Source organism: Sarcophilus harrisii, chromosome 1 (genome assembly GCF_902635505.1).
Source record: "Sarcophilus harrisii chromosome 1, mSarHar1.11, whole genome shotgun sequence".
Taxonomy (NCBI): Eukaryota; Metazoa; Chordata; class Mammalia; order Dasyuromorphia; family Dasyuridae; genus Sarcophilus; species Sarcophilus harrisii.
Genome location: NC_045426.1, coordinates 317,168,699 through 317,190,042, shown reverse-complemented (window position 1 = coordinate 317,190,042; position 21,344 = coordinate 317,168,699). Strand labels below are relative to the sequence as shown.

Genomic DNA, 21,344 nt, shown 5'->3' with positions numbered 1-21,344 from the left:
CTATTCTCTGATCTCCAAGTTCAATTCCTTGGAGCCCAAGTGAAAGGCAGCTTCTTTGTCTCTAAGAATGTTCTGTCTTCTACCCCCAAGGAAAGTACCAAGAAATATAACAGATTTTCACATGTATAGAAATCATTGTCTTCTGAGTTTTAATAGAGAATTTATCACACTTGTTATTGAAGAAATACAATGTGTGGGCATGGAATGAGGTGCAGTGGAAACAGCTACACCTGTATTGTCAGGTTCAAGATCCATTGGTCACAGAACAAGAAGGAAGAATAGGTCATTCGGGACAAAAATTTAAATGCTTTAGATCAGCCTTGGTCCCTGTTGTATTTTTGGCCACTAGCATTCATTCTATTACTCTAGCTCTGAAAATTGATATGAGCAAACTAGAGTCTTGAGTGTGGGACATTGTCTCTTTCATTTTTTAATTTTTAACGCACGTTTCTTTATGAAACATGTTGAGAGAGAAAAATCAGAACAAACGGGGAAAAACTATGGGAGGGAAAAAAAACAGAAAAAAAGAAGTGAAAATAGCATGTGTTGATATCTCCTTAGTTATTTTTCTGGATGCAGATGGCATTTTCTGTCTAGTCTATTGGGATTTCTTTGGATCACCGAACCACTGAGAAGATTCAAGTCTTTTTATATTTAATCATCGTACATTCTTGCTGTTACTGTGTTCTGCTTGTTTTGCTCAGCATCATCAGTTCATGTAAATTTTTCCAGGCCTTTCTATAATCAGCTTGTTCATTTTTTATTGAACAATAATGTTCCATTACTTTAATGTACCACATTTTTTTCAGCCATTCCCCAATTGAAGGGCATGCCCTCAATCTCCAATTCTTTGCTACCACAAAAAGAGCTACTGCAAACATTTTTGCACATGTGGGTCCTTTTCCCTCCCCCATGATTTCCTTGGGGTACAGACCCAGTAATGACACTGCTGGGTCAAAGGGTATGCACAGTTTTAAAGCACTTGGGGCATTCCATATTGCTCTCCAGGATGGTTGGATCATTTCACAATTCCACCAACAAAACATTAGTGTTTTCACAGAATGCAATTGACAAAGGAACTCTTCAAATGGTATCCAAGGTGATACTAGTCATGACCTAAATGACCACTTTCTTAGTTACTAGAAACATGCATTATGTTTACAAATACCTTTCTGTCTGAGTGATAAACAAGTAGCCCCTTAGGTCAGAGTGGCCTTAATTGTAGAATAAATAGAATCACAAAAGTGAGATCTGAATTGGAGGTTAGAGAGCACCTCACATAATCTCTTCATTTTGTAGATAAAACAGGCCCTGATGTGCTTTGGTGGAAGGAATGCTAGAAATACATCCCTTTTCCTATTGCCTTTCACAGAAACTGAAATTCTATTCTTTATCCTTTTGAGTCTTCAAGATATTTTGGTCATCTGGACTCTTCAATATACAAATAATCTTTGTGAAAGAGAACAACTTAAGTATTTATCATTTATTAATACTTTATTTAGGAATGAGTTGACAGTCAAAATGGTAGGAGAGGGAAGAGAGAGACAGGGAGGAGTTTTAACATGCCAGGAACTGAATGGCTTCAGAAATGAGTTGTCCTAGATTAGAGAGGTAAGAGAAAACCAAAACAGATTTTTATCTTTGTCCCAATTTTGGCTCAGGCCCAGTTCACTGATTGCTTAACAAATGTCCTCATTTGAGATCCTAGGAAATTAGGAAATTCATTATTAACTGGTTGCTCTGTGATTAACAGAGCTTGCTTAGATTTCAACTCCCACCCAAGATTCTGAGCTACTGATTGACCCATCATCTTACTTCCCAGTCATCTTTATCCCTGTAATTTCTCTGACCAAACACCACCATTTATCCATATGTGTTTTCTTATAAACTCCTTGAGGGCAGGGATATTATTGCCCTTTGTATTTGCATTCCTGAAGGTTAATGTATGGCACATAAGATATATTTAATTCATGTTTTTCATTCATTCAAGGAAGGAGAAACTTGGTATCTTCCTTTCTTCCTTGTGATAAATGAAAACAACCTATGCTTAAATATTCTAGGCAAGGAAAATACTGCTGGATTGAAGTCACAGTGCTCTAAGAAGGTCCAGTAATTATGGCATTATTTTAAATGAATGTTGTCATCTTTTCAGCAAAACGATGAAATTGCTCGCTCATAATATTCTTCCGCTACAATAAAGAAACTTAAGGAGCCATTCTGGACAGACCCAAGATACTGTCACCCATCGCCCTCCCAATGTTTTGGACAATATACTCATCCACCTTTCTGAGGGAGAGTTATCCGGGAATCTGGGAGCCAAAAGAGAGTTTATCAGGTCATTTAGCCCAGCTGCTTTATTTTATAGGTGAGAGCAATGAGACAAATAGTGAATCTTAGAATCACAGCTGCAAGGATGGCAAGTATTCCTTCCATTCCCTTCATCTTCCCTTGAAATGCCCCCTTCCCCCTTGTAGTAACCCAGAGTCCACTGCCTTAAAATCCCAGAATTACTAATATTCAGTCTCAGGATTCTGATGGGATCATCCTTTCATCCATCAGTCCTTACTTCCAACACTCACAATGAAATTGGAAAAGATAAAAGAAACTAGTGTTAAGTTCACACAAAAGAGAGAGTCCCTTAGAAAATTAGAGTCAGAGAGGTTGTGACTTGTTCAAGATCATAGCAAATAAATATAATGTGGGATTTGGACCCTGGCAGGACTTAACTCCAAGCTCTGTTTTCTCCACTGCCATGCTACATGTGTCCTGCATTGATTGGTTATAGTGTGTCATGAAATGAGTCTCATGGGAAGTTGACTGAATTGTAATCCATTGCAACAAGAATTAAGCTAAACAGTTGATATGCCAAAAATTTTAGAAGGTGAGAGAATGAATATTTTTTAAAAAACTGGAACTAGGTTTGTCCTGAAGTAGAGGAATTGCAAATATTGTATACAATCCTATATATTTTAGATATGTTGGCTAGGTTTCTGAACTTTTTTTTAAATTTTAAAATCTTATAAGGAATGGCTTTCTAGGAAGGAAAGCAGGAAGAAACGTTTTTGGAAATAAAAGTACAATGTTTCAATAAAAAGATTAGTTTAACAAAAGAAACAGCGTCTGTCCCCAAAAAGCTTACATTCTTTTGGAGAAAAATACATGTACATTAAAAAATTACAAAATATATATACAAAGAAATCTCCAGAGGAAAGAACCGAGTCTAAGATTATTAGGTCTAATAAACTTGAGTCTTTGAGTTCTCTATCTCCCAGGAGGAGGACCAGATCTGATAAGCTCCAAGACCTGCATCTTCTCTTTCTCCCCCTCATTGCAGGACAGGACTAGGCCTTGAAAAATGCAGGTTGGATTCATCATTCAGATGACGGGCTGACAAAGAGCGGGGTAATACTGCCATCTTTCCATTCAATGAGTATCTCCCCATGCTGTAGGGCTGGAGCAAAGGAGATGGGTAAATCGGGAGTTCCTGGCCCTCCTTGGCCTAGGGATAGCTCCCCCTTAGGTAGTAACGTGGCCCTTGGACCACTCTGAGAATAGTTTTCTAGAGCTTTCTTTTTCTTTTTCCTGCAGGTAGGGAAGAGAACAAACAAAATTGATTATTCATCTCTGCAAAGACTACATGCGTCATAGGACTGTTGCTGATATATACTTAAGATGATGTTGTCTAATTCTACCCATTTTCTCTCATTTTACAGATCAAAAAACTGAGTCCTAGAATAATTTAATGGCTTGCCCAAGGTGCATAACTAGTAAATGATAGAGTCAAGATTTTAACCCAGGGCTTCTGGCTTCTCCTCTCCTTAAGGTGATGAATTCATCCTGACCTAGAGTGATAGAAGTTTGTAGGAATTTATAGTTGGAGAAAGCCGTATAGTATAGTGGGAAATCAGGAGAAATGGACGTTCAGGCCTGGGTTAAAATCTAACTTGTATCCATACAGACTTTGTGGCTTTGAGATAATAATAGTTATATAGTTTATATACTTATTTAGTTCTTTAATGTTTGCAAATATTTTTGCACATATTTCATCCTCACAATTCTGGGAGGTAGAGGCTAATTAGTACCCATTTCAACAGATGAGAAAACTGAAGCTGAAAAGGGTTAAGTGACTTGTTTAGGTCACATAGCAAGTAAATGAATTAGAATTTGAACTCAGATCTTCCTGGTTCTAGGCCCAGCACTTCATCCTGCATCACTTTGTTTCCTGAGAAATTCACCAAACTTTTCTAAGCTTGTTTCCTCACCTATAAAATGGAGATTGAAAGTATCTATAGCATCTACTTAGAAGGACTGATGAATACATACAATTAGATACGTAAATTGCCTTCTCTACTACCCTAAGATATCATGTGAACCTGAGCTATTTTTTTGGTCGTGATTTTTCTGAGAGTAGGAGCAGCCTCCAGACTAAAGAGGCCCCCAGGCTATGTCTCCCTGTCTTTTCAGCTGCCGCTGGAACCCAATTGCTTTGGAAAGTCTCAAAGAGGGATAGCAGAAGAGCTTATCCCTTCCATAAAAGCTGCTGTCTCTGGCCTTGAGACTCTTCCTGCTCTTGTATACTCAAATCCAAATGGCCATCAACTATCCAGGTCCTTCATGCTTCCTCACTTACAATGATCTTTCCAGGCTCACCCTCCATAATGCCCAGTGAGGGTGACTCGGACCTTCAGGGTACTGCTCTATGGGAGGAAATGCCTAACTAATTTGAAGCTAAAAGGAATTTGATCAATCTAGCCAAATCCTCTCATTTTACTAATGAGGAAACCAAGCCCCAAAGCAATAAAATGAATTTGCCAGGTTCACAAAGAATGAGCTAAGTGAGTGAAGAAGGGTGCAAGCTGCATTGAAAACACTTACCTGTTATAACAGATATTGAGGATGAGGATGGTGACTCCCAAGACAACTGCTAGTGGGCTCAGGACCATCATAGCTGTTTTCCAGTTTGCCCCTGAAATTGAAGGCCTCTTAAATGTTGGGGAACAATGAACAAAACTTTCCACCCGAGGGATGACCCATGGCAATATTGCAAGGATGGCAAAATATTCCATTGACTCCTTCATCCCTTGAAATGCTTTCTTTCCCCTTGTGGTGACCCAGAGTCCATTTCCTTACAATCCCAGCATCACCAATATTCACTGCATCTGGGTTCTGATGGGATCATCCCCTCATCACATTAGTCCTTGCTCTCAACATTCACAATGAAATTGGAAGAGATAAGAAACTTGTTTTAAGTTCACACAGTAATGATAAATAATGACTTAATGTGTCTATCCTTCCAGGGGATTTGTAGGCTGCACAAAGGATGCCTTCATCCCACGGGACAACATTCTAATAGTGGAATTCTTAGGAACTGGACCCATCAGTTGGAAAGAAGTTTAGGAATTGGGGGGAGGGAACTCCCATTCACATCTCCCCTTCACATCAGCAAAGCTCCCTCCCACACCAAGAAAGAACAAGCCCAGCTACTAACTACAATAGCAATCTTCTAGCAGAGCACAGAGAAGCATGGGGATGGAGCATCATTGTGTAGGTTTGCTGCACCTGGAAAGCAATCCTCATCCACCCACATAGGCTAGGCCCTTCCTTTCAGGACCATCATCTACTCTCCAAGATCAGAAAGGATAAAAAGAGAGTCACTTCTTTGCTAGTAGAAATTTCCTCTCAGTCTGTAGTCATAAAGACTCGGAGGATTAGAGATTTAAACCTGGAAGGGACTTTGTTGCTGCTTTTATTGTTCAGACTTTCAGTCGCATTTGAGTCTTTGTGATTCTATGGCCCATACTGTCCACGCAGTTTTCTTAGCAAAGATAATGAAGTAGTTTGTCACTTGTCCAGTGGCTTAAGGCCAACAGAGGTTAAGTACCTTGCTCAAGCTCACACACTAGTAAATGTCTTTGGATGGATTTAAATTCAGGTGTTCTGATTTCAGGAAGGGACCTTAGAGGTCATTTAAGCCAAGGAAGGAAGGAAGGAAGGAAGGGCATCACACTGGGCAGGTTTCCACTCTCCAGACCAAACAATTTAAGTAAATGAAATCTGATCAAAATGTCCATCAGATACAGCCTTGCAGAGCCAAAAGTGAAACCTTAGGAGCAAGTGGGGAGCTAGAAATAGTATTGGGGGAGGGTGCATTCCAAGGGACACTAAGAAGCTTGTGGGAGTCACAAGAGGATGGGGGAGAGCTACACAGTGATGGCAATTATAATTTTATTGGGAGTGTGGCTATACTTCCCAATGCACTTTTATCAAATGGTAAATTAAGGTGACACAGAAACAAGGTGACTAGAAGACCCAAAAGGGAGGATTAAAGGAAGAATAAAAAAACCGTGATGAAGAGTTCTTAAGGTGAAAGAGACAAAGACAGAATTAAATCATACCAATTGCTCCTTCCTGTTAGAATATAAACTCTTTGAGAGTAGAGATTATTTCTTTCTTTGTATTTGTATCCTCAATGTTTAGTACAATACCTGGCACACAATACAGGGCTTAATAAATGCTTGTTGATTTATTGATGATTGTTGGATCACATCCATGTTGGCACAAATGTGACCATATACCTACATCCGAGATTTGTATAGAATGGGGGGGGGGGGGGGGAAGACACACTGCAGAAGCTGAGCAAAGCTTCAGATTAGCGAGGAGCAACTGCTTACAGGGATGTAGGGATCACCCATATTATAGATCAATGCCACATAGTCTGTAAAACCTGTACTGTATCAAGAGAGACCAGACATTCCCTGAGTTCATGAATCACCCTAAAAGCCAGGTCCCTGATGCTCTGGGACATTTTTATCCAAGGAAAAAATTCCTGCGTAGAGGCCTTGGTGGCTTCCCCTGGGAGCAGATAGGAGGGGAAAGGAGGTTCTTTTTTATTTGAGTATCAGGCAGGATCATGGGCTGGAGGGAGACATTCATGCTGGTTAAATTAAGAATACCTAGCTTATTCATTCCTTATTTATTCTGATTAATGTTTTATATAAGCTTTGTAAGTGAATCAATGAATCAGAGTCAGTGAGGTATCAAATGGAATGAGTCCACTGGATGGTGGCTGAACCAAGAATCCTGAGCCAACCTTTAGAGTAAGTAGACTATATAATGTAATGTAATGGCTCACCAAAAAAGAACCAAGGGGAAAGAGGCACCAGCTCGCTGAGAAACAAGGAGCTTGGAGAGGACTCACAAAGTGCTCTCTGGTGTTAGGTAGGGTGCAGACCCACCCACCAGTGAGTAAGGTTGTACAATAGGTAAGAATGAATGATGGACAGTGCCTGGTCCTTTCCACCGAGTAAGACAGATAATGTCTAAGGGGGCCCTAGCAGCTACATTTTTAATTATAAGCTGCTTGCTGCCTCCCTTACCCTCCTTTGTAAGCCATGAAGCGTCCCCCAAAGAGCAGAGCTTGAAGAGAACACTATTTGCTCTCCCCTCAGAAGTCATCACCCTGAATGATAGCTCCTAAGGCTCAGGAGGAAATAAACAACTTCTTGACAAAGAAAACATTTAACATTTTGGCAAATGTCATATGCAGACATATAGAAAATCACATACTTAGACTTATAGAAATGCTTGCTTGCCATTTGGGACTGGCAGAACAAAAGTTCTGTTTGTTTTTATCTCTGTGATATTTACTGGTCTCTATGGGGATTTAATCTGTCTTCCATTTCAGCATCTCAGCACTATGGACCTGTAATCACTGTGTACCAGATCTGACATCCTGAATTCATGCTTTAGGAAGGAAGGAGGAAACACTGCATGTCCCAGGGAAGGTTAGGATGTATCCCCAGTTAGACACACCCAGGATACAATGATTCAGAAAGTAATTTATCCTACAAAGGTCCCAAACTCACACAAACTACTCACAATCCAGGTTGTGGATGGGCTGTGGAAACAAAAATTCACCTTTTTCGGCCACCAGAGCTCCCTCCACCCAGGTTGGGGAAGGTGTATGGGTGAAGTTGCTAGTGGGAGTGACGTTGGCTGTTCCTACAGAGTCCCACGAAGACAGATCCTCCTCATTTCGCGCCAGAGAAACAGTGGTTTCAGCTGGGGAAGAAGACCGGTGTGAGCAATGGAAATTATCACTTTATTCCCATAGACATGTAGAATCACAGAATCCAAAACACCTCTTGCAGGGAATTTTAGGTTTCCTTTGGGGCTCTGCTCTTCCCGGTACCTTTATAATGGTGGTAGGTACCCCCCACCAATCTTCCCCCCACCCCAGCTCATTTTCCCATTCATCTTATTTTGAGATCTCACCTTCTCCCATGGATTCAAAGATTACTTCTTTGCAAATGTCCCCCGGGGACACCCAAATTCAACATATCCAAGATTGAATTCAACCTCTTTACTCTCCCAAAAAAAAAAAAAAAAAAAAAAAAAAAGAAAACCATCCCTCTTCCCAGCTTCCATAACTCAAAACGTTAGTTATTACTAATTTCTTCTTCATATCCAATCCAGATTCAAAACCTTAGTTATTACTAACTTTTTCACATTCAATCAGATTTCAGAGTTCATTCAAACTTCCACTAAACATTTTGTGCAGGTCCCCTTCTGTCTCGTCACTTATTTATATTGCCTCTTGCCTGGACTATGGTAATAGCTTCTGATCACTATTCTCTCAGCCTCCAGTCTTCCCTTTCAAATCCATCCTACACAATATTGCTAAAAATTCTCCTAAAACCTAGGGATGACCATGTTAATTCCCTGCTCAAAGATCTTTTTTGGCTTTCTATTGCCATAGATTAAAATGCAAGGTTGCAACCTTACCATTTAAAGGCATCCCATACTCTGGCTAAGGCTATGAATTACTCATCTCATCAATAAGAGACTTTGTACTTCAGGACTTTCCTATACTGATTAAGCCATAGATTTGAACTGTCCAAAAAAAGCTGGGCACTGGGAATGCAGTGATGAACCACACCACTTTATTCAGCTCTTATACAATCAGAGATCAGCTACAATGTTTGGAGAGAAATTTCTCCCTTCCAGAATTAGCCAGATCCCTGTCTCCAGAGGGCTGGGGTGTCCCTGAAGTGTCCCCTCTCCAAGGGAAAATTCTGTTCAAAGATGACTTGCCAGTGCCATGGCTTTCTCGTTCCCAGATTGCTTGGAAATTTTGCTGCCAGCACTTCCTGGAATGCTCTTCCTTCTGACCTCTATCCCTTAGTTTCCTTCAAGACTCAGTTCAAATCCAGCCATCTGCAGGAGACCTTTCCCAGTCTTTTGATGAAGTCCTAGGGTAACTAGGTGGGGTTGGCAGAGAAAGTCTGAAGTCCTGATAAGATTATAATACTACCTAAAGCAAACAGGGAAGGGCACAGATGGGGATCAGTTCTGCCTTAAAGCCCCACCCCTATAGAGGTCTTTTGGAAACCTCACCTTACTGTATCCAATCAGAAAGCCAAGTTTTGATGTGTCAAACCCCTGAAGTTAACTTTCCCCTATAATTTATGTCCATGACATCTTTGCTGAATCCCTTTTGGGTTAGTCTGCTTCTGACATTCTGCCTCATAGTGTCTTTTCTCTCTCCTCCTCCCCCACATCTCATGGTGTCTTTTTCCTCATTATAGCTAACCAACATTTTTAAGGTGCTAAACTCTATGGATTTAGCCTGCTAGTCAATGGCATAATCTTATTTCATGGTATATTCCCTTTCTCCGGGTTAATTGTCTAGGAATTTGTCTTTTCCCTTGTTAATTGTTAAAAACCCTTTTTCTTGCTAGCCATAAGCTGTCTTTCTTCTTATTATAACTAATCAACTCTTTTAAGGTTCTAAATTCCTCTATGGATTTAGCCTGCAAGTCAATAGCATAATCTCACTTCATGGTGTATTCCCTTTCTCCTGGTTAATTGTGAGTTCCACTAGGAAATTGTCTTTTTTCATTGTTAATTGTTAAAACCCTTTTTATGGCTAACTATAAGCTGTTCCAAATCTATTTCATATTTGCCACTCTTGGTGTCTATTTTACCTCTTTATTTTGTCTGGAACCTCTTTTTTTTTTTTTTTAAATAAAGGTACCTTTAGGCAAAGAAAAAGCCACTGGGAATTCTGTGCCTTGAGCCTTGTGCCTCGAATTTTGAAACGGGAATTGCTACCAAACTCCATCATCATTTCTGCTGAACCTCATCACTATCAGCTGCTAGTGCCTTTCCTCTGAGGTCACCTTCCATCTATTTTGTCTATGTTATATGTAGCTAGTTATTTTCATGTTGTTTCCTGAATCATAACAGAAGCTCCCTGAGTCTAGGTGATACATTTTTGCTTTCGTTGTGTCCCCATCACTTAGCACTGCGCCTGGAACATAGCAAACATTCAGCAAATGCTTTTTGGTTGACTGGATATACTAAAGTGCTCTTTTTTTTTCATGCAGGAAGTGGAGTGAGTGAGTTGTACTAGACCCTTTGTATTGCTCATACCCAGGCTTCTAAACCTTGAAGGGTACATGTTCCAAGGAATCAGCACCTTTTCATCAGATTCTATCTCTACCTGCTCCTTATCCCAAAACTGATCCACTAGGAATCTAGAATTTCCTTCTCCACTGCTACCTTGGGCTGAGGTTCATAAAGCCCATCATCATCCACATGTCAGTGTCATGGGTCCAGTCTCCAGAGAAGAGAAATGGAGAAAGATGAGAAGGGAGACAGGAGAAGGCATGAACTTTTCCCCCAACGCAGAGCCAGAAGTATGGGGAGAGATGCTGATACCTCAATATGTCCTTGATTCCCACACCTGCACCACCTCCCACCTCCAACACTGTTAAGAATAAGCTTTGGTGAGGTCATTTTCTTGTTTGGTAGAACCAAGTTTTCACTTTGCTTCTGGATTATGGAGCCCCCCACATGTGTATTCTAGCACCAAACCAATCTGAAAAACTCTTCTGGTTATGGTTTTATTTTCTTTGATTAACTATCGCTCACTCTTCATGACTACATCTGGGCTGATAACAGTTTTGTGGGAGGGAAATTAAACTGGCTGAGGTTAAGCTAACTGTTATTCTCCAGGTCTGGGGCAGAACTACTCTCTCTCATACCTGAGAGTGACTGGAGAAAATGGTTTTTATCCTGAACACCTTCCCTCCCCCACCACCCCCCCCCCCAAAAAAAAAGGCAATTCACTTGCATGTCCTCTGGATCGCAAATGTCAGATGATATTTTATTATTTATTTTGATCTAATTTTAGCACAACACCCCTCTTGAAGATAGAGTAAGAAAGTCATGCTTGCCCATTCATGACTGCCTCCAGTTCTTCACAACGTAAAAGTGGGGAAGAGCATTCCAGATCTATCTATATATGCAACCTACATGCGAATCACCCATGCTTATATTCAATGGTCCATCTATTTAAAAAATTACATTTGGCCTTCACAACAACCCTGTGAGCTAAGTGATATTATAACTCCCATTTTATAGATGAGGGTCAGAGAAGTTATGTCACTGAGTTTGTATGTTTCTGAGGTGGGATTAGAACTCAGGTTTTCCTGAGGGCAGGTCCAGTGCTTTATCCATTCTGCCAAAATGAAAACTTCATACTTTATAAATTTCATGTCAAGAAGTTTGGCCCTGGAAAAGATCTGAGAAAATATAATTCCCTCCCTTCCTTTCAGAAGATGGGGAACTAGATTACATATATACTATTTGTTTCAGATTATAAATGAAATAGTTTTGTTGAGCTGTTTTTTTTTTTTCCCTTATTTTTTGTTACAAGGAATAATTTCAGGTACTGAAGGGAGGAGGAAAAATTTGGAAAGAAATCACGGAATTTGAGAATTAGAGGGGATATAAAAGCAAAATATATCAATTTTTAAAAAGTGTTCTTCATTTCAGAGATAACCACATTTAAATGAGGAGCTCTGGAACAGCAAAGTGCCCCAAGACACAGAGAAATGAAGAATTAGAATTTCAAAGCATAGTAACAGCTGGTTGAAGGTTTATTGGAGAGTAGGGAAGTTTCCTAGTGTCCTTCAGATCACACAATATAATCAGCTACCCTGCTCCCTTCTTGCAGAGAGCCAGACCCACTCCCATAAATCAAATAATTCTTTACTTTTATAGAATGCTCTCTATGGAGTGAATAGTGTAAGTATTCCTATTTTATTTTACAGAGGAAATAGCTGAGGGTCCAAGCGAGTGAGGACTCGGTATGCCCAAGGTCATTCGGATGGTTAGGGACAGAGACAAAGCTCGGATGTTTGGGATTCTCTCTCTCCTCATAGCTTGATTTTTCTGGCTTCCTTCAAGTCCCAAATCAAATCCCACATGCACAGGAAGCCTTTCCCGATCCCCTTTAATTCCAGTGTTTTCTTCTGCTGCCTCCCTCCCATTAATCTTGAAGAAATCTTTGTTCATATATAGTTGTCTACATGTCATCTTCCCTATTAGGCTGTGACAGCCCTGAGATCAGGAATTGGCTTTTGTCCTTTTGTATTCCCAGCCCTTAGCAACCTGCTTGGCAAACAGTGAAATTCCTGTTCTCTTACGTCCCACCTGGAAGCATGTGCTTGCCACCTCACCACATGTCCAAGAGCATGTCTGTGAGGCAGCCCTTACTTATCCCAGCTCTCACCTCTGGCTGTGATGGGCTCCTGGTCAGGACGCTGGTCCCCAACCCCTGGCCCCGGGGTCTCAGAGCAGACATTGGCCATTCCGGGCACCGCCTTCCAACGACTGAACTTGTCCTTCCGACGGAGAACAAAGATCTCCTGGGTATTAAGCCGTCCGTGGAGGTGGAGACCGAGGCCCTGCAGGCTCAAGTGACCCTTGCGGGAGCAGCCCCAGGTCTGGTGCAGGGGGCCCCCACAGTGGCTCAGTTGGGCCACAGCAAACTCCCGAGCCTCCCCTATGGCAAGGCACCCGGGGACATGCAGACTAAAAAGGGCTCGACTGACTGGGTCCCAGCCCCACTGCTGGGGCTCAGCGTCAAGGTGGCAAGTGACCAGGGAGATCTGCTCCCCACCCTGGGGGTCCACCTGGAGGCAGGCATCCAGCCCAGGGTTATGGATCAGAAAGGCCTCGGCACAGGAACCTGCAGAAGAAGGAGGAAAGGGGGAGGTCTGTTAATATTTGGTAAGATAGAGAGACCTAAAATATGGGAGGGGGTGTGATAAATGCATAGATGGACCAATGACCCTGAGGTCTCAGTGTATCCTTGTAAAGTTCAAGGTCTGATTCAAATTCTATTTCCTTCCTGACTCTATCCAGCCCAGAATGACTTATTTTCCCTTCTCGGACCTCCTAGAAAATCCACATAACACTTGATCATTGATATGGGTTTCCTTGGCTAGACCTGATGCATGTTAAGGAAAAGGACCCTATCTTATTCATCTCTGTGTGTCCCAATACTCAGAATACAGGGCTCTTTACTCTATAAGTGGTTGTTGATAATGATATCTATTATGATCTAGGCAGCTTGGTGATGCAATGAATAGAGCCCAGGACCTGGAATCAGGAAAACCTGAGTTCAAATCTTGTCCTTAACACTTACTACCTGTGTGACCCTGGTTAAGTCACTTAACCTATGACTGCCTGAGTTTCCTCATCTGTCAACGGGAAATAATAAAATCATCTGCCTGTCAGTGTTGTTGTGAAGATAAGATGAGATAATATTTGTTTTTTTTTTTTGTTTGTTTGTTTTTATTTAATAGCCTTTTATTTACAGGTTATATGCATGGGTAACTTTACAGCTTTAACAATTGCCAAACTGATGAGATAATATTTGTAAAGTGTCTTGCAAACTTTAAAGCATTATATAAATTTTCTCCTTCTTCTCCTCCTCCTCCTCCTCCTCCTCTTATTCCTCCTCCTCCTGTTCCTCTTATTCCTCCTCTTCCTCCTCCTCTTATTCCTCCTCTTCTTCTTCCTCTTATTCCTCCTCCTCTTCCTCCTCTTTCTCCTCCTCCTTTTCTTCCTCCTCCTCTTCCTGCTCCTCTTCCTCCTCCTCCTTCTTCTTCTTCTTAACAGAGGGACACAGGCATGTTATCCACTACGTGCCCATGGAGGCACTCCTTTGTCCAAACTTACCTGCCCCCTTTCTTAATGTGGACCCTCTGTCTCCTCACTGTCTCCTCTATAGATATTCATACATCCTTCCAATATCTTGGCTCTCACTATAATGGCCTCTCTGCCCTCCTCAAACTTTCCAAAGCTTGTCCTTTAAGACCCAGCATACTCAGATCTCTTTCTCCTCTATCCTCCTCCAGAACTAATTGCTCAGTTTTTCTGGTCTCCTTTCTGGACTGTGTATTACTGTCCAATATCAAAGCCCAGAATACATTCCCCTCTTGAGGTCTCTTTTTCAAATAAAAACATACAGAACTCTTTGCATACAGACAGACACAGAGGCGAGCACACACACACAAGGATGGAGGTGTTTGCATACGTTAGCTCCTGTGTTCAGACACAAATTTACATACGTTATATTCCTTGCACACTGGACTCCATCTCTTCTCTGTGCTTTTTTTGCTGGCTTCCCCCTATGCTTGCAATGCCCCCTTCTGTAACTTCACATTTTAGAATCCCTGTTTTTTTTTTTTTTAATTCATCTTAAATGTCATCTTCTCCCTGCCACATCTGTTCACCTCTCCCCGCTTTTCTATCTTTCATTTATTCTATTTGGATTTTATTTGTCCCTATTCATTTTCTCGTCTCCTCCATTCGAATGTAAGCTCCTTGAGGGTAGGGACTGTTTCACCTTTCCTTGAATCCCTAGCACTTACCACAGTGTCTGGTCCATAGTGTTTAATAAACGCTTATTGATTGATTGATCAACATGTATACTGTAGTAGTCACAAACGCACATTTGCAAAGCACAGCATAGACACACGCACTCACAGGACTTGTGAGCCTTGCTTTCCAGGAGAGAGAGACCATAAAAGGAAACTCCAGAGCTCTCCAGTCTAAGTGCTGGGGAGGAGAACGAAATCAGAGGGGACACATAGGGTCCTGCCAGCACTACAGTTAAAAATAGGTCAGTTCCCCGAGGACAGAGAGGAGCCTGGGGATGGGATATGAGGGCCAGGAATGGGGAGCAAATGCCTGGACAATAGCAGGAAAGAGAACAGCTTGAGTTTCCATTGGATTTCCCTCTTCTGCTGATATTTAAGCGGAAATCTTGCTGGGAATGGTTTGTGCAGCTGTTCTCTTGGGGAAAGGTTTAAATGTTTCCTTCAGACTCCTTTTACAAGAGCAGTGTGTGTGTGTGTGTGTGTGTGTGTGTGTGTGAGTGAGTGAAGTGGAGGAGAGAGCAGATGTGTGCACGAACAAGTGTATGTTTGGCCACAGAGTATGTGAGAAGGTGGGTATTTGTGTGGCTATGGATGCATATGTACGCTGTGCTGAATCCACATGACTGTATGTCTACATCTCTCATACATATGTATGTTCGGATGTGAGTTTCTGTGTGTATGTTGCAGGTGTGTTATAATTAATCTAGAGTCTGGTTCTGGAAGTGCCTAATTGGGAAAAAAAAAATTGTAGAATCTCTAAAGTGAATTGAGGCTTCAGCAACAAGATTGCATAGTGGGTAGAGTTTTACCTGTAGTCAAAAAGATCTGAGTTCAAATACTATCTGCCTTTACACCCATGCTAAGTGTGTGATCTTAGGCAAATCCCTTAACTTCTCTGTCTCAGTTTCCTCATCTGAAAATAGACATAATAATATCTAATAGATTATCTAAATAATATCTAAAATATAATAATAGCACCTACTTCCCAGGGTTATTTGAGAAAAGCAAATGAAACAATACAAGTAAAGCACTTTTCTAACTTTAAAGCACTATATAAATGCTGGCAATTATTACTTTTTCTAGCTTATTAGAATGGAAACTCCTTGAGAGTAAAAACTGTCCTTGTTTTGTTTACATCTCCAGCATTCAATATAATACCTGGCATATAATAAATAATACATGTTTTGTCTATTTAGTTAAGCTGGGATTGATAGACAGAGAAAACAACTTGGAATCTCCATTCCATTCTTCCTTCCCACGTTTCCCATGTGAATGCTCAGTCCCCATGGCCATAGGTTTGCTCCTATTCTTTGGAAGCAGATACCTGGATTCTCTGACCTGACACTGATATTGACCTGTCCATTCTGGGTAAGGAGTCATTTCTGCAAAGGGAGACAGGCAAAAAATACTACCTGAAAAGGAAAATCTTAAGTTGTTTTGTTCAGTTGTTTTTCAGTCATATCCGACTCTTCATGACTTCGTGGATTTGTCATTTGTCATTTCCTTCTTCAGGACACTTTACAGATAAAGGAAACTGAGGCAAACAGGGTTAATGACTTGCCCAGGATCACAAGTGTCTGAGACCAGATTTAAATGCAGGTCTTTCTGATTCCAGACCCAGCATTTCCATGCATTATACAACCTAGCTGGGTTTTAAGTGAAGGGGCGAGTGACAGAACCCTGCTGTAGACAAATTGCCCACTCTAATTGGGTGGGTGGGAGAGAGGGGAAACGGATAGACCTATTGGGAGGCTTTTACTGCTAGTCTAAGGGAAAGATAAGGAAGGAATAAAGTAGGAGTGTTGTAGTGAAAGTAGAAAGAGGCCAGGTGCAAGAGACCTTGTAGAGGGAGAGTGGATAGGATTTGAAATTGTTGCCTACAATCTTGGTTCATGGCTTCAGCATGTGAAGGAGTCAGCAAGAGATTTCTGGTTAGTGCTGAGACTTCTGTCAACCCCTGGTATTTCTTTGTTCCAAGGGAGAATTTGATGGGAGTAGAAAGAGATGGGGGGGGGGGGGGGGGGGAAAGAAACATTGGGGAAAAGACCAAAAAAAAAGGATATAAAATTTTCTTTCTAAAAGAAATTCCTGCCCCTCCCACTCATACTGGCTTGACAGAATAAAGAACCTGTTAAATAGTAAATCAGAGAGATGATTAATTCAGGAGTTAGGGAGGACAGTGAGTGAATAGCAAAGACAAGAAAGAGGGAATGGGATGTCATAAAATCATTGATTAGAGCAGGAACAGACCTTTGAGATCATCTAGTCTTACCACATCATTTTGCATTTTAATGAAGAAACTGAGAACCAGAGACATTAAATTACTAGTCAACTTCCACAGATTGAAAGCAGCAGATCCTGAATTTGAAAGCAGGTCATCTCACCCCCAAACTAGAGATCTCCCTTGTGACTCACAATGACAGTTATGACTGAAAACAGAAAAGCTATCTGGACCTAGGATCTCTGACCTCAGACTAGGGATTTTTTCCCTTGGTCTTAGAAGGGGTAAGATTCTGGAATAGTTGGACCCACATTAGGAAAGAGGCTGGGGGATGGTAGTGAACTGGGCATAGAATCAGGAGTCACCCCATTTGATCACACTGATGGAAGTGGAAGCTAAACTGGGCATTGCCCTCGAGTCACAAGGCCACAGGGTCCAAGAATTCTGGGTTCCGTTCCATGGTCTGAATTAGAACTCATTGCACTGCCCATGGAAACCCCAGACCATTTTGCAGAATAGGAAAGTAAGGGATAGTACTCTGATCACATCTCCCTGGAAGCCAGGCAAGGGTCCAGAGGTTCAAGCCTTGGTTGTTTTCTCCTGGAATAAACAGTCTCCCACATCAGGACCTCCCTCCATTTCCTGCCCTACTCTTCTCAAGTTGTCCCTTCAGATTCCCGCATATACACACCCAGACTTCAATGGGGATCACCCTATACCACAAAAGTTTCTCTTCAATGACCTTGAGAATTTAGACATCAGGAGCTCTTTTTTCCCCTCCCCCCAGGCCTTGTCAGTCCCCCACCCCACCCCAAATAATAAAAGGAACTACTGAGGGTCTGAATGTCCTCAGAAACTTCTAGGGGGTCTTTCCCAAATATTCCCTTCTCATCCACCATCCCTATGTTCTCTCACTCCAAGGGAAGAGACCAGACTCACCCAAGAACCCGATGAGGAATCCCACCCAGGTCATCTGGGGTAGAGGCCACTCCATCGAATTGAGAAGGGGAAGGAAGATTGGGGGGGAATGCCCCCCTGTCCAGATGCTCCCCTCCCACTCTGGAGAAAGCCTGAGATGGGAGGGGAGAAGAGGGAGCCTAGGTGTCAGGGAGCTAGGGCTGTAGCTAGTTGAACTAGTTCAGAAACTGACAGGAGAGGGAGGAGAGGAAAATGTTTAAGGAGGGGGCTAGAGCTGAGAGGAAGCCTGGGGGACCGGATAAGGGAGGAGTCAGGGGACAGTGAGAGGAAGAGAGGAAAAGAGTAGAGGGAAGAGGGAAGAAGGAAGAAGATGAGCAAGACAAGGAAATCAAAGAAGAGGAGTGAGAAGGGAAGAAAAGTAAAGAGGAAGGGAAGAGGAAGGAGAGAAAAAAGGAAAAAGCAGAAGAGGATAGAGAGGAAAAGGGGGAAAGGAGGTAGAGAAAGAAAAGGAAGGATAGAGAAAGAAGGAGGGAGGAGGAAGAAGAGAGAAAGGTAAAAGCAAAAAAGGATAGAGAGAGAAGGGGAAAAGAAGGGGGAGGAAGAAAAGGAAGGATAGAGAAAGAAAGGGAAGAGGAAAAAGAGAGGGAGGTAAAAGCAGAAAAGGATAGAGAGAAAGAGAAAAGGAAGGGGAAGAAGAAAAGGGAAGATAGAAAAAGAAGGGGGAGGAAGAAGAAGAGAGAAGGTAAAAGAAAAGGAGAGAGGGGAGAGGGGGAAAAAGGAGGTAGAAGAAGAAAAGGAAAGGTAGAGGAAAGAGGGAAGAGGAGAAAGGATGAAAAAGATGTTTCTCTCTCCTCTCTCTGTCTCTGTCTCTCTGTCTCTCTCTCTTTCTGTCTCTCTCTGTCTCTGTTTCTCTCTCTCTCTCTCTCTCTCTCTCTCTCTCTCTCTCTCTCTGTTTCAGGCTAAGTGGCTTGCTCAGGGTTATACAGCTAGTAAGTATTCAGTGTCAGAGGTAGCATTGAACTCAGATCCTCCTGACTCCAGGGCGATGCTCTACCCACTGTGCCATACTGCTGCCCCCATATTCATTAGCTCTTTAATGATTTTATTTCAGAAGTTTCAAAGTTCTTTCACCATGCTCCTGTCATTAGGTGCATACTTCTTCTCCTTTATCCGAAGTTCTACGAGAATGCTGAGGGGGCCTTGGGCCACTGTCCAGACCTCCCTCTTCCCAGTCTCTCCCTCCCTGCACTTCCAGGGCTGGGAAAAGTTGGGGTAGGAAAGTTTATACTCAGCATTTCACAGATTGGGAAATCAAGGCTCAGAGAAGTTAAGAGGTATCATTATGTAATAAAAATAACTAGAAATGACAGGTAGAAAGGAAGCAGGGAAGTATATTGAGAAGAGCCCTCTCCATGAAAGTGAGAGACTCTGGGTTCGAATCCTGCCTCTGACGCTGAGTGATCTTGGGCAAATAACTTAACCTCTGTGTGCCTCAGTTGCCTCATTTGTAAAATAGGAGTAGTTGGGCTAGATAGCTTCTAAGGTCCCTTCCAGTTTTAAATCTACAAGCCTATGGGAAAAACGGTTACAAAGAAGCAGATTTCAGCTCAACATAAAGAAAAACTACTTAGTAATGAAAACTGTTCAACAATGGAATGGGTCTGGCATGGGGGTGGGAAGGAAGTGAGGTCACTGAATTGGAGACCTTCCAGTGGGAGCTAGATGCCCGCCTTGTCTGGATGGTCCGAGGCTCTTGGGAGGAGGATTCCTTCTCTGTGTCTGCGGCTCTGCCTGGTTTCAGCTCCGCTGAACAACACGCCCCATCCAGACCGAGCCCTTCACCTCTAATCTCATCATTGGCTGCTAAACCAAGCCCTGACCGACACCCAGCTCCCTCAGAGCCTCCTCCCGCCTTGGACGGGAGGGCAGAGAACTAAACTCCTCCCAGCCTTCCCTCACTCATTCTGCAGGTGCTTCTCTCCCTGGTTTCAGTTTCAACAAACTAGGGGTATCTCGGGCCAAAGTACCCTTGGGCTCCCTCATCTCCCCTACTTCCTCCTCTTCCTATCTGCTTTTGTGCTCCCCCCACAAAAAAAATTAGATAGTGAGCTCCTTGGGGGCAGGAACGTGAGCACCAAAGGTATTCTTCTCCTTCCCCTAGATGGCAAACAATCCAATATATGTTAAATGTGTGCAGTTCTTCTTAGATAACCAATTCTTCCGAATTTCTTGGGGGGGGTTTCAATTCTACAGGGCGGGCTATTGTACCCCTCGGCCTTCCCTCACAGTGTCCAGCCCAAGGTCCTCCCCTCAGCAGATCATTAGGAAATATTTGTTTATGATTAAGGTGACTTCAAGGGTCATATCAATGATATGACTCTCTAGCACCATCTCGTGGTCTCCTGCCAGGATGTTTCTGTTGGTTTAATTATAAGGGAATCAACTGGAAAATCATAAAATCATAACTTGACCAAGTTATGGTCTTTATATATATATATATATATATATATATATATATATATATAATTATTATTATTAAGAGACCAAGTAGTCTCTTAATCTTATAAATTAAGGAATGGAAACTCAGAGAGATGGAGTGACTTAAATAACTAAGGTCACATTGATAAAAAATAGTGTGGGGATTCGTACCCAGGGTTTCTGACTTTTAACCTCTTTAAGACTAACTTTCACCCTTGGCATTACCTATACTTATACATTCTCACTAGATTTATCAAAGATAAGTTAAAGGCTTGATTGTTTTACAAAATTAATTCCTCAGCTTACCCCCACATTTTAAAAATAATATTTTTCAACAGTATTTTATTTTTCCAGTTACACTGGAATTACAAAGAAGGAAGGAATTAAGATGGTTTTCAGCATTTATTTTTGTAAGATTTTGAATTCCCAATGATGGGCAGGCTCTTTTCAGAAAGGTTGGGGAGACACGTGAAATGGTGCTAAGTGAAATAAGAAGAACATGATACATGGCAACAAGAAGATTATGCAAAGATTAGTTCTGATAGACACAATAGACTTGTAATGGAGAGAGCCATCTGTATCTAGAGAGAGGTCTATGAGGACTGAATGTGTATTATGACATGGTATTTTTACCTTTTTTATTGTTGTTATTTATTTGCTTACCTGTTTTTTTCTTTTTCTTTTTTCCTTTTTGATCTGATTTTTCTTGTGCAACATGATAAATGATAAATATGTTTAGAAGAATTGCACATGTTTAACCTATATTGGATTACTTGTTTGTCTAGGGGAGGGGGCAGGAGAAAGGAGGGAGAAAAATTTGGAACACAAGGTTTTGCAAGAGTGAATGTTGAAAACAAGATATGAATGTATTTGGAAAAATAAAAAGTTATTATTATTTTAAAAAACAAATAAATAAAAGATTTTGAATTCCAAATTTTTTTTCTCTTTCATTTCTTTCCTTCCTCCCTGCCCAAGGCAACAAGAAGTCT

At 41.7% G+C, this 21,344-nt stretch overlaps 1 protein-coding gene across 2 annotated transcripts; it reads right to left on the bottom strand.

The window, feature by feature from the left end:
- Positions 1-2,674: 2,674 nt before the first annotated feature.
- Positions 2,675-18,148, bottom strand: LOC111719362. 2 transcript variants are annotated; one of them, XM_023497662.2, is made up of 5 exons: positions 17,899-18,148; positions 12,581-13,039; positions 7,879-8,061; positions 4,876-4,966; positions 2,675-3,582 (listed from the first exon to the last, which is right to left on the bottom strand). In XM_023497662.2, exons 1-5 carry the CDS (start codon positions 17,951-17,953, stop codon positions 3,372-3,374), a joined length of 999 nt encoding a protein of 332 aa, XP_023353430.1. In that variant the 5' UTR covers positions 17,954-18,148; the 3' UTR covers positions 2,675-3,371. The 2 variants fall into 2 exon arrangements, with proteins under 2 accessions (XP_023353430.1, XP_023353431.1); XM_023497663.2 differs by having other exon boundaries at positions 7,918-8,061; positions 17,899-18,145.
- Positions 18,149-21,344: the final 3,196 nt, after the last annotated feature.